Source organism: Phodopus roborovskii, unplaced genomic scaffold (genome assembly GCF_943737965.1).
Source record: "Phodopus roborovskii unplaced genomic scaffold, PHOROB, whole genome shotgun sequence".
NCBI lineage: Eukaryota > Metazoa > Chordata > Mammalia > Rodentia > Cricetidae > Phodopus > Phodopus roborovskii.
Genome location: NW_026126448.1, coordinates 4,341,421 through 4,353,922, shown reverse-complemented (window position 1 = coordinate 4,353,922; position 12,502 = coordinate 4,341,421). Strand labels below are relative to the sequence as shown.

Sequence of the window (12,502 nt, the reverse complement as noted above, 5' to 3'; positions counted from 1 at the left end):
GGAAGGAAGACAAAGGGGACCCTCGGGTCTTTTTAACTGGTCTGGCCTCTTAGAGGCACCTGGTACCCAAAAGAAAGCCCCAGGGGCAGGAACGGGAGGCTAGAGCAAGCTGTGGCTCGCCGGCCCCGGCCGCTCAGCCTCTCCCAGAACCAGCCCCAGTCCGCCCGGACCCAACGCCCCTCCCGGCCCGCTTGCTCACCTGCCAGAGCCAGGATCTGGGCCTTGTGGAGCAACAGCGTGCCCCAGTCCCGGGGGACACGCGGGGGGCTCTCGGGCTCGGCGCCCAGCTCCTCCGGGCCCCGGTACACTGCGTACACCTTCTGGTTGTCAAAATCCAGTCGCGAGCGGGGGCTGAAGTCGCGCACGCACGACACGGGCAGCGCGTAGCAGACGTTGTCCTCCAGGAACCGCACAAAGGCGTACATGGTGGGCGCCGGGGGCGGGCCCGGGCGCCGGTCAGCCCGCGGGGCGGCGCGGAGGTGGGGACCCCGTGGGGGGCGTGAGCCGCAGCCGGGCCCGGGGCGGGGAGGCTCCCCGGGGCCCCGGCTCCCCCCACTGTTATTGTTCCTGAAAACCCGGCTCTGCCAATCGGCTGCTTTCGCCTGGGCGCGGAAAAGGAGGGAGTGGGGAGAGCCGGGCGAGGGGCGGATGAGGGGGTTTGGAAGCGCACTGCCACTTGCGAAGTCAGACCCGAGCAATCACAGCCGGAGTGCGATTGCAGTAAGGAGAGGAAAGAGCAGAGATTCAATCGCCTTAATAATAACAGTAGCATTGCAGGGTGGGGAAACACAGCTAAAAGTCGCTTTCGGCCGAATTCAGTAGTTTCAACAAGCGCGCTGCGGAACAAACTGCATTGCAACGAAACTATTTTGCAAAGGACGGGAGGTTGAGGGAAAGACTGAGGCTGGTGGGCTAGTAGTAATTTTATGTGAATCCCCAAGTGTATGTAGACTTCCAAATGAGCCGAAGTTTAGTGTTTTGAATTTAGCAAGCCTCTTTGCCCCCCCCCCCCTTCCCTTATCTCTCTTTTTCAAAACTACCAGCACCTGCTGTGAGGGTCAGTCAGCCAGAAACATTCCCCCAGAGCTGCCAAACCAGTTTTGGCCAGAATTGGAATTCTTTGAGGTTTCCAGTTGGACCAGCTGCTGTGGTGGCAGAGAATTTGTCTCATCCTAAGGGAGCAGTGATAACCCTCTTCCCACTACTTTTTCTCCATTGAGGAATCGCCTCCACTGCATACTGCCTCTGGGCAGGGACACGGTGAAATGAAGCAAGGTTGGGGGCTTCTGGGAAGCTAGAGCAGAGGCTGGACTTTCTGGAGTCGTTTCAAGAGTTCCGGAACAGAACTAGATAGAACAGCAGTCCCTTCTCTGTCTCTAATATCATAAGCAGATGAGAACCTGAAAAAGTTGGTTCCCACAGAGAAGTCACATCTACCAGTGAAGGAAAGTTGACTTGGCTCTCTGCACGTGTAACTTCCCAGGGGGTATGCATAGCATAAAACTGAACTATTTACATCCCTATTACCTAGCCCAAACAGGGTATTTGTCAGAGAGTGACTAAGTGAATTGGGGGTGGGGGGTAAACGAAATTTCACATATAATCATTCATTCATTTATTCAAACAACCAATATTTATTGGGTACACCCTCCATGTTCAATTGTAGGTTTGGTGGTCTAGGAAAAGGATGGATACCTAGGACCTTGTAGTATTTATTGATGTATCAGAACTTGAATCTCAGTTGGATCCTACGTTGTCAATATTAAATTGCTGTCTGAATTACACACCTTTCCATTGCTTGTAACCTTAAATTCTAGTCTGAGAGCAAAAAGAAAGTTTAATAATGAGGTAACAGTGGGAAAAGCATTCTTATAGAGGCATGCATGAGGGAAGTGGTAGACTTGATGAAATGTTATATTTTTAAAAACTAATGAGCTTAACCTGTAACAGCAAAACAAGTGAACAAAATGCTCATTGTGATTCTGAGTTTCTTGTGTAGGTGGGAGATTTTGTTTTCCCTTATACTCTTCTATGTGCATATTCTGTACACATATACCCTTGTTGCTATCCACCTCAATAAGGCATTACTTTGCAATAAAAACACTTTAAACATTTTAAACTTAAGGAATGTGCTCACATTTCAAATCAGTTACACTCATAATGGAGATAAAGCAAAACTCCCAAATTCCCTCCATTGTGATATGAGGAGTACTTTATGCAATTGTACTCTACATAGCTCCCAAATGGAAGCATAGCACATCAGATAAAATTTCCTTAAATCAATCCTTTGGTGATATCCAGTCAATGGACATGACTTCAAGTCGTCTTGATGCATATTTTCATCCTGTCTTATCCTACATTTTGAGTCATTCTAGAAAATACCCTCTCCTGATAATGATTTATTTTGACTGATCTTAAATGGGTTATTTTACAAATACATCCTTAAGGTGGTCAAGGGAAAGTAATGTGCAGCAAAATTTCTGATAACTCACAAGATGGGGCATCCAAAGTTGTCCATATTTAGTGACAGGCCATGAAACTCCAGACCATGTTTCCAAAAATAATTTCAGGTAGCAGCACTCTGGCAAGTCCCTGAATCTAAGTGAGGGTTTGCCCCAAACTGTGGTGGCAATGCCATCGATCACCACTTTCCTGGAAACGGTTCATTACAAAGTGTGTATAAACTATTTGACATTTTTCAACATAGCTTGACTGCAGCCATGTGCTTGCTCCTTACCCTCATCCTGGGAAATGTCTCCCCACTCAGTGCCCAGCAACCTCAGCTATCTATCCCTGGAAACCAGTTCAAAAGTCTTCTTCCTCCCTAATCACACAGACTTGAAAGCACAGGCTAGTATCAGCACCTTTTATTTCCTCACTGCGTAGGAGATGAGAGGACAAGGACAAAGCCCCTCCTCACCCTCACAAACTGGGGAATTCCTTTAATGCTTTAGGGACCTCAAGTCTGGATTTGTGGCTTCCATGTAAAAAGGAATTATAGGACTAATTTATGAAGCAGAGTTGAATACTTTATTAAAGATATTTTAACGCAAGCTCAAGTGTAAGGGTTAGGAAAAAGGGACATAATCACCCAAGAGCTGGGCTGTGTGTGGGCTTCTTTGCAAGACAACCACAAAAAGGAACACAAGCCCAAGTGTAGGTGGGGACTCCTCAAGGCGGCTCAATTGTTTTAGCATTAGTCGTACCTCCCATTTTTGTTCACTCTTGAGTTATATCGAAAATGGTTGCTAAGAAACAGTTCTTTTCTCTATCCTGATAAATGAAATTATAGACAGGCTCTGGAGATGCTTTGGATGGAATTATAATCTGATAAGGTAAAACCAGAAGCCACTGGGGTTGCACAAGGAGTTTAGTACATGTCCTTTCTCTGTCTATGGGGTATCTGGTGAAGAGTCTTAGAAAATTACAGTGTTTATGGCTGGAAAGGGAGAAAGGCCTTACACAATTTTTAACTGTGCTGCACATTTTATTTCTCTGCTGGCAAAGGGTTTCAACCAGATTCTGGAGTGACAGTCTCCTTTCCTCCATAATTTCCTGTTTTCCCCTCCCCCAGAACCAGAATGAGAGCTTTTTGAAGGCAAATAAAAGCTAGTGACTTCAGCAACCCAGATACATGGCAAGGTTGGAAATTAGGCTCTCCGGTTAAAATATATATTAAAGACAACACAATAGCATGAATGAGCCTCTTAAAAGTTTTTCTTGAAAGCCTGTTCTTTTCAGAGTTGAAACTAAATCCAAGTCTCCCATTTCCATTAATCCTCCGAGGAAACCCTGATTCCACACCAAAGACAGACAGAGATGAACACATTAAATCACAGCACCCTCCCCTCACCTACCCATGTTGGTGTGAACCATTTATAAAGCAGCAGTTCCAGTTCCCAAGAACTCCCAAAAATAGAAGAGAAATCATAGGATGAAAAATGAACACCAGCAGGGTAAACACACTCTCCACTACTTCTGCCTGGAGGTCCATAGAATGGGTTCTGGAGAAGGAATGGCTAGCACAGTGAATTGAGACACTGTGGACAGCAAAGGGAAGTCAGCCGTTCCCCATGTCTAACAACTCACACAACTCCCTGTGTCTAACTAACACAGACACAGAGAGAACCTACTCTGTCCTGCACCATGGGTCCCCAGCCACAACTCCCTCATAAAAACTCGGAAAATATTTTTCCTTGACCCCAGAAGTCCTGGGTTCAATCCCCAGCAACCACTCGGTGGCTCACAACTATCTATAACTTATCCAGCTCCAGGGCATCTGATGCCTTTGTCAAGGCACCCCCAGGTTCAAACAAATCACCTACCCATGGTGGTGGGAACCATTATAATACAGCAGTTTCATTTCCCAAGAACCCAAGGAAAAAAATCAGACGCTGGAAAATGGGCACCAACAGGGGAAACACATTCTCCAATTCATCTGCATGTAGGTACACAGAATGGGTTCTGGAGAAGGAATGACAATCACATGTGTCTGAGTACCCTCCTTGGGCACTGCCTGAATGCTGTTAACAAACATAAATGCAGACAAAACACCTATACACATAAAATAAAAATAAATTAATCCTAAAAAAATAAAAAGACTCTAAACTCAAAGAGGCAATTTAAAACATCGAATCCAACCAAATGATGGTTGAATTCTCTTCTCAACAGCCCTACCAAAAGGTTGTTCAGATCCAGTGTTTGAAGCTTGCTACCACATCTTAACTTTAGGACACTCCTAGATGGTAAAGTCTTCTACACTGAGATGGATTCTTTTGAATTGTAGCTGCCATACTAACTTCTTGGAGAATCCCATGCCAGCTCTTAGGATATTGTCCTTCTTCTGCCCAGATACCATCCCTTCCTTTACCTGTCTTTCCTCGTGTGTCCTGTTTCGGAGCTGATAGCTGGGTTATCTACTCTGCTGCTTCCTATAAGACATGTACAGTAAGCACTGTGCATATTTGATTAGTTTCACACAAGATCATCAAAGAGTGTTATTAACTACCAGACAGAGTTCAGAAATTGACATTTATGGCAAAACGGTTTGGTTTCTGAGGAGCTTGGAAGGCTGATAGTCATATTTTTATTTTAGAGACTTTGCCCCAGAAACTGTATGGAGGAAAAATGGAGGGAAGTAAATGGGAGGAAGGAGGTCTGTGACCAGGCTGAATGTCCTGTTCCACCCATCCCCTGACATCCTCTTTGTGTGCCAAATGTACTTTGCCTCATCCAAGTCATTTTAATGGAGCAGAGCATGCACACATCTGGGCCAGCTTAGCCACCAAGTCTCCATCTCCACTGCACTCCCTGTTGAGTGGTGCAGAGCCTGGAGTTCATGTCAAGCTCCTTTGGTTTAGCCAACTGAAGCATGTTCAGTGGCATCAGTGGGACAGTAATATGTTTCATATTACTGTCTGGAATTCTTCATGTACTTTGCAAAACTATTTTGAGAAGACCTGGGTTCTGTGAATTTTTAAAGCAATTGGAGCGTGTCTTTTCAACCTCTCTGCTAATGATTGATCACATTTTTTCATGATTTTGCCCTTTTTCTTGTGATGTTTGACTTTTCAAGTCTCTCCTTTTTTTTTACATTTTTAAAGACTTTTAAAGTGTTCTAGATTTGCCACAAAATTAAGAGGAAAGGTCAAAGGTTTTCCCTCTACCCCTTAGCCATACTCCCATATGCATAGCCTATCCATTGTCATTATCTTCCACCACTACGGTACAACAGATGTCTCTCTGTGGACACACAGTTATCACTAGTAGCCCATAGTTCATGTTAGAGTTCATTCTCAATAGCGCACATTCTATAGGTTTGAATAAATGTATGCTGACAGGTATCCAGCTTAATAGGATGGTACAGAATCTGCTCACTGCCCTAAGACCCCTCTGCACTCTACCTGTTCAACCCTCCCCACCAGCCTTAAACCCTAACAAACATTGGTGATCTTTCTATTTCTACTTCTTTCCCAGACCCTCAGTTTTCTTGCTTACAAGAATATAAGGAGTTATCCATACTCTTTTTGTATCTCTATCACCTGGGGAACAAAAAGTAGCTTGTACCCTGAAATCTTAATTCAATCAGCGGGTTAAGGGCATTGAGTTTTTGTTTTGATTCTGAGATTATTCTAAAAGTTGAGTACCCATGAGAAAATTCTAAGGCAACATGTTATACATATAGTAAATTATCAACAAACAATAAGTAATAACCATAATTATTACTGGTTTCAGGGAAAATATACAAGGCTTTGAAATGGCTTTATAATCTCAGAGAAACCCACTTAAACTCTGTAAGTTATAAATTTTTCATTTGAAAACTGGCATCAATGTACACTGTCTTCCTGGGTCTGGGTCTAAACCATAGTTTAATATGTGAGGACTATTCTTACTATGTTCAGTCATGGCCATATTTCTTCATCTCTCCAAGCAGAATGTCCTTCAAAAAGAATATTAATACAAACTGCATATGATTGTTATGAGTGTTACATGAAATAATCCATGTGAAGTTCTTAGAGTAGTGCCTGAAACATGGTAGAAAGTCCTCAGTATACTATACTCCCATTATTGTTATCTTTGTCATTAGTATAGTTTTTATAGGAGCTCATACCCTCTTTCTTGTAAGGGTAAGGTGTTCCAAATATTTTATTAATTCAGATTGGGTTTAATAAACTGAATTATGATGACGTTTGACTAGCAAGTTTTCCAGAATGCTTCCATCCATGTGCTCTTTAATGCAAACCATGTGGTCTCAGGTTCTAGTCACCAAAGAGGTGCTCTTGTCTCAAGTGTCCTGAGTCTATGGCTCTTTCCCAAATTGCAATGAGCATTTCCAAAACATTGTGTGTGGATACACTCATTCTTTCATACTGCTTTCATTGAAGATTTGTCTTTGAAGACATTAAAAACGTTTATGGGTATTGAATAAAGTAAAAGATGCAGACGTGTTTATAGCAACCCAAAGCCCTGCAAATATGCAGAACATAGTCAAGTTCAGCCAATGAGATTGTGGCTCTGTAGTGTGGGCCACTCACGCGTGAGATGGTCAGTGCACGATCTGAATCCTACCATGCTACTCAAAAAATATCTGAATTGGTGTTGAAAAGAAAGAAAACAAAATGGGCCTACATGGGAAAAGTACAACTTGCCCACATTCTGAATTTCAGTTGGGGGCAGGTTAGTTTGAGAAGCTGTCACTCATTAAGTCAACTCACACTGTGTCTTTTCAGGTGAAACATTACTTCCTCAAGAATGTCCTCCTGGACATGTTGCTCCCAGCTCCCCCAAGAGAGAAGTTCTGTCATTGTTCTGCTCTTCTGCGTATTTGTCATGACCTTTATTACAGAATAGAATTATATACTTATTATAGTGTTATCTATTTGCCACTAAATCAAAAGTTCCTTTAGCAAGGGCCCCTTCTGTTTTCTTTACTGTTATACCCTCTCATCTGGCCCAGGACACAGGAGACTCTCTATGAAGATTACAGTTTGTGCAAATATCGAAAATGTGACTCCCACAAAGAGAACATCCCAGAAAGGCCAGGAGAGAAGGGACATCAAGAACTCAATTTAATAACCCCGCCTCATTTTATTTGTGTGACTGTTTCTATCTCTATTGACACCAGTACCTCAATACCCAACACACACTCTCATGTAGCTTTTCCTGCAAAACTAGACAGGATGACATTTTCAAAGTGTTGTTTTGAATATACAGAAGGAATAAAAGGGAAATAATTATAGAAAATGCACAGAGGAGAAAAATAGTCAAGTTGTCAATCATGCTTAGTTGACATGCATTAATAAAGACCAATAAAAACATAATGAATAGTATCAGAAACATTCCAACACAGTCCATAGGCCTCCTTGGAAGTGTGATTCAGCCTCACCCTAAAACACTAGACTTCTTAATCTTCTGTTGGCTTGAAGACACTAAACCCCTACTCAAGGCAATTCCTGCCTCACTTGGGCTCCTGCTGGCTCTAACAGTTATCTGGTGGATGACAGGGCAAGATTCCTTCATAGAGAACATCTTAACTGTCTGGTCAGCTTCTGTTCATGCCAGCTCAAAATAAGTCTTCCCTTCCCAAGTCCTTCTAGGGCCAGAGTACACATTGTCACCCGTGCCAAGACTTGTATGATAGCTTTCCGCTTCACTTCAGGGTCAAAGGAGGGATAACCCATCTGAAAAGTACATTGCCAACTAGGAACTCTGATTTTTTTTTTTTTAAGGATGTCTCTTAACTACACCTTAAATTCAACAAAATTGGAGAAAAGAAATGAAAACAGAACTAAAAATTTTAAGTTTTCACAATAGAACTGGTTGCTTCCACATTAGTGAGGTGTGTGTGGGTGGGAGGGTGGGTGGGGTGTGTCTTTGTGTATTGTTTTGTTTTTAAATTTTGAGACCTGGTCTCAGTTTATAGTCCAGGCTGGCCTGGAATTCACTATGTAGTCAGACTATGAGCTTAGAACTTATAGCTATCCTCTTGTCCCAGGCAAGTAAACCAAGAGAGAGGTGACAGAATTTATTTAAAGTCACTTGGAAAATATGTGGCCCTGTGCTTCTTCACCTAGGGTCTGGATTCCCAGACTGTTTTAAAATGTGCCTCTAGGGAGCAAGCCACTGAGCTGATAGTGGGGTCTAGATCCTGCTGTCATTTTCCCAGGAGTTTGGATCCCTCATTAGACTTCTGAGAACTAAGCCATACAGTAGAGTCCAGTATCTTATAATTCTAAACATTTATACCATAGCTAATAATTCTAAGAGTATCACAGATCTGACAACATTGTTTGAGGTTTTTTAAATCGCTCCCTCCTTATGGCAGAGACACTGTTTTTGACACTCTCCGGGTTTACCAGCTGTTCCTGCAGCAAGCATCTCCTCAGTCATTTTCTCTCTTAATGGCCAAGGAGTAGGCAATCAGCTGTCAGGGTTGTAGTGGAGGTTTCTCTGAGCTAAAAGGAGAGAGGATAAGATAAATATGCATATCAAGATCTCCGTGAGAAGTCCTACCCATCCTTCTTGTCCCTTAATGGTTGTTTTGCACTGCTATTGTTTGGAAGAAGCGGAAGAACAGTGGGAGTAGCAACAGTGAACATTAACAGATATATGCCTTGTTGCAGGCTCATCTGTGTTTCTCTTTTATACTCTAAAACAACCCTGGGTGATAGATACTGTACTATCCTTATGCTCTTTTAGAAAACCTAAGTGTGTTAGGTAATCTGCCCAAGGCCATTGAACTTCAGAGCCCAACCATGGAGTTTTCACCCTACTTCTACCTCCCTCTGAATTGACTCTTGCCTCATTGAGAGGACCTATGCCCCTATTCCTAGGAGGGAGAGATGCTGGTATTCTCATTCTCAAAGATTCGCATTCTGACTTCTTCAGGGACATTGTGATTACCTTGAAAGGTCCAAGGGTGATCCTGGCAGGAAAGATTATGTAGGTTTACCAGCAAGCACCTTAGATTTCAAGTATATTCATGTGGGTGACACATGGAAATATATATTATATCACACTATGAAGTCTTTCTTTTCATACCCAAACTAATTTCTTTATTTGGTATGAGACTGCTGTAAATGCAATAAAAAAAATATACCTTGAAGTCTAAGCTTGTACATTATAATGGAATAGTGACTACATATAACAACATTCCCCCTCCTCTTTCCTTTTTTTTTTTTTTTTTGAGACAACCCTACTATGTAGTCCAGGTTTGCCTGACCTAGAGATCCCTCCTGCTTTTTCCTCCTCAGCGCTGCAATTGCAGGTGTTACAGGCATGCACAACCAGGCCTGGTTCTCAAGTCTTGCTTTAGTACTTGTGATGATTAGTGATAACTGTTAGCTTGGCAGAATCTGAACTCACCTGAGATGTGGGCCTTTTGGGCACGCCTATACAGGATTATCTTGATTGTGTGAATTGCAGTGGGAAGATGTGCCTACAATGGGGTCTCCCTGGTGCCTACAATGGGGTCTCCTTGGCTAGGACCCTAAATGGAGAGAGGGAGCTGAGGAGTATCATACATCTCTTCATTGCTCTTTGCTTCCTGATTGTGTGTGTAACATAACTACATTCTTCAAGTTCCTGATGCTGTGGCTTCTCTGCAGTGTGGACTGGACCTTGAACTGTGGGTTGAGATTAACCTTTGTTTCCTTAAATTGTTTTTGTTGGGGAATTTTCTCACAGTGATAGGAAAAGAAACCAACACAGTATTGATAGTAAATATATTAGAATACAGAATATTAACCCCCCTCTCACAAAACACATACTAAAAATAAATAAAAAGAGGTAATCAGTTGAGGGTGAGGTAGGTAGTTTTTATTTTGTTTTGTTGGTAGGATGGGTGTGAGAGAGATGGACATGGGTACCTATGATTCTGGATAAAATGCCTAAGGAGAAGCTTTTGTCAGTTGGTAAACAGAATAGGTAACTGAAGAGAAAGGACCCTATCTCCCACTTGGCTAATGTGTCCTGCCACATTGCTGGGCTGTGGAATAGTATCCAGTCACTAAACTCTGCTCTGTTTCAGGGACTCATTCTGGAGAGGTAGTAGTATAGCAATGAAATGCCAAAACTTCCTGGGCTCTAAACTCAGATCTGGGTTCAATTTCTACTTCGTTGCTACAAGGTTCTATGAGACATTGGGCAAGTCTCTGACTTCATGGTTTTCAGCTCTCAGGCAGAGCCATATAAGGCTCCATGGTGTCAACCCGATGCAGTATAGTCAGAGTTCTGGTGAGGGGTGTGTCTTATATAGGAGGTACCAGGTATTATCAGTAGGCTTTTTTCATTTTCCTCCTTATGAATTCTTTATGCCATTTTCCTTTCAGAAGGTCATAGAGTAATAACAAGGTTGAATCTCCATAGGACAGTTAGTTTGGGGTCAAGTAGTAGTATCACCTATTTCCCTGATGGCTGGGCAATGCTACTTTGTGTATGCCATCGCCCACCATCTCTCCTAGCCGATGGGAGCAGTCTGATTTATGCAAGAAAGCTGAGACTTTACTAAAATCTTTACTTTTTATCTTAGGGTTTTATTGTCTGCTTTAAAAATCATGTTCAGATTTTGTATATTTAAAACACGCCTTTGGAATTATAAAACACAATGTTCTCAATCATAAAAAAAGATGAATTATATTATGCTTTCTATTTCCCTTTCTGGGTTTTCTTCTGATCTCCTTGCATGAAATTTTTCTGTGATAGTCTCTCTGCCTTATGTCCTAAGTTAGCTGAGACACTAGCTTTAAAAAAGTGCAAGATTTATTTTTATTAACTCCTTTAAGAGTACACTGCTTATTCATTTGCTGATCATTAAGCTATTCGCTAAAAGTTTATTCCATGCTAGAACCAACAATTAGTACTTGGGATATAGTAGAAAACTACACAAATTGAGTTCCTTATTTGTAAATGGAAAAATGAATGTTGCATTTTAGTGTTATTGAGATGAATAAATAAAAAATATATACAAAGAAGGAGAAGTCTAAGAAGAGAACAAAGTTTGTGAGTCTCTTACTCTGCCTCTTTAATGCTAAGGTCTTGGCATACAATCCTTAAGGTAATCTTAGGAGATTGTTGCTGTTAACCCAATCTTTCTTTTTCATGTATATGTGTATAGTGTGTATGCATGTGTGTATGCATGCTCATATGTTTGTGGATACATGTATATGTTCGTGGGGGGGGGTGCACAGTGTGCATGTGTATGTGGGGGTCCGAAGTTGGTACTGGGTATGTTACTCAATCATTCTTTATTGAGGCAAGGTCTCTCCCTGAGTCTACAGCTAGTCTGGATACCAAGCATGCCCAGGCATCCTCTGTCTCTGCCTCTTGAGTGCTGAGATTACAGGCTTCCACCACACCTCTCTGGCTTTTATGTGGGCTCTAGGGGTCTGAACTCCAATCTTTATCCTTGTACAACAAGCCTTACTCACTGAGACATCTCTCTAGTTTCCTGTTATTCTTGTCTGAAAGATTCAGAGGAGGAAAGTTATGGTCCAGGCCATTCACTTACTTCAAGCCTAGTATGAAGTCCCATCGTGTTTCCCATCTTGCCTCCAGTGCTCATTATCTAGTAGATATGCTAATTCTATCACCAATCAGTCTCCTTATACTGCTCACAATACATCTGATGGCACCACCTGTGGTTTTGTTAGAGCAAGGGGTGCTAGAATAGAAAACCAAAATCCCAATCTCTGATTCCTTAAAGAACAGGAAACAAAGAGGACTCAGATAAAGAAAGAGAGAGAGAAAGATGTACAGGTTAAGTTCTATATTCCAATTTGCCAGTGGGAGAGTTTGAGGTTCTTTGTAGTCATACTTGCCAGGTCAGGGCACATCTGGAGCATGGACTTTCAGCTAGAGGAACATTCTCCTTCCCAAGCCAACCCATCTCTGCTGCTGTGACCTTTAAAGATTAAGCATTTAAAATTTTCAATTCCTCAGACACTCATACTCCCCAGGTGTAGGCAAATCTCATCTGCACAAACCATGAGGCATATTTTCCCTC

At 42.3% G+C, this 12,502-nt stretch overlaps 2 protein-coding genes across 2 annotated transcripts in view; both read right to left on the bottom strand.

Moving 5' to 3' along the window:
- Positions 1–917, bottom strand: part of Bend5 (BEN domain containing 5) — a 44,325-nt gene extending 43,408 nt beyond the window's left edge. Inside the window, exon 1 of the mRNA XM_051188467.1 lies at positions 200–917. Within this exon, the coding sequence (XP_051044424.1) occupies positions 200–425 (226 nt within the window). The 5' untranslated portion in view covers positions 426–917. The remainder of the gene's footprint in view (positions 1–199) is intronic.
- Positions 1–12,502, bottom strand: part of Agbl4 (AGBL carboxypeptidase 4) — a 1,068,750-nt gene that overhangs the window by 225,189 nt on the left and 831,059 nt on the right. The window lies entirely within an intron of this gene.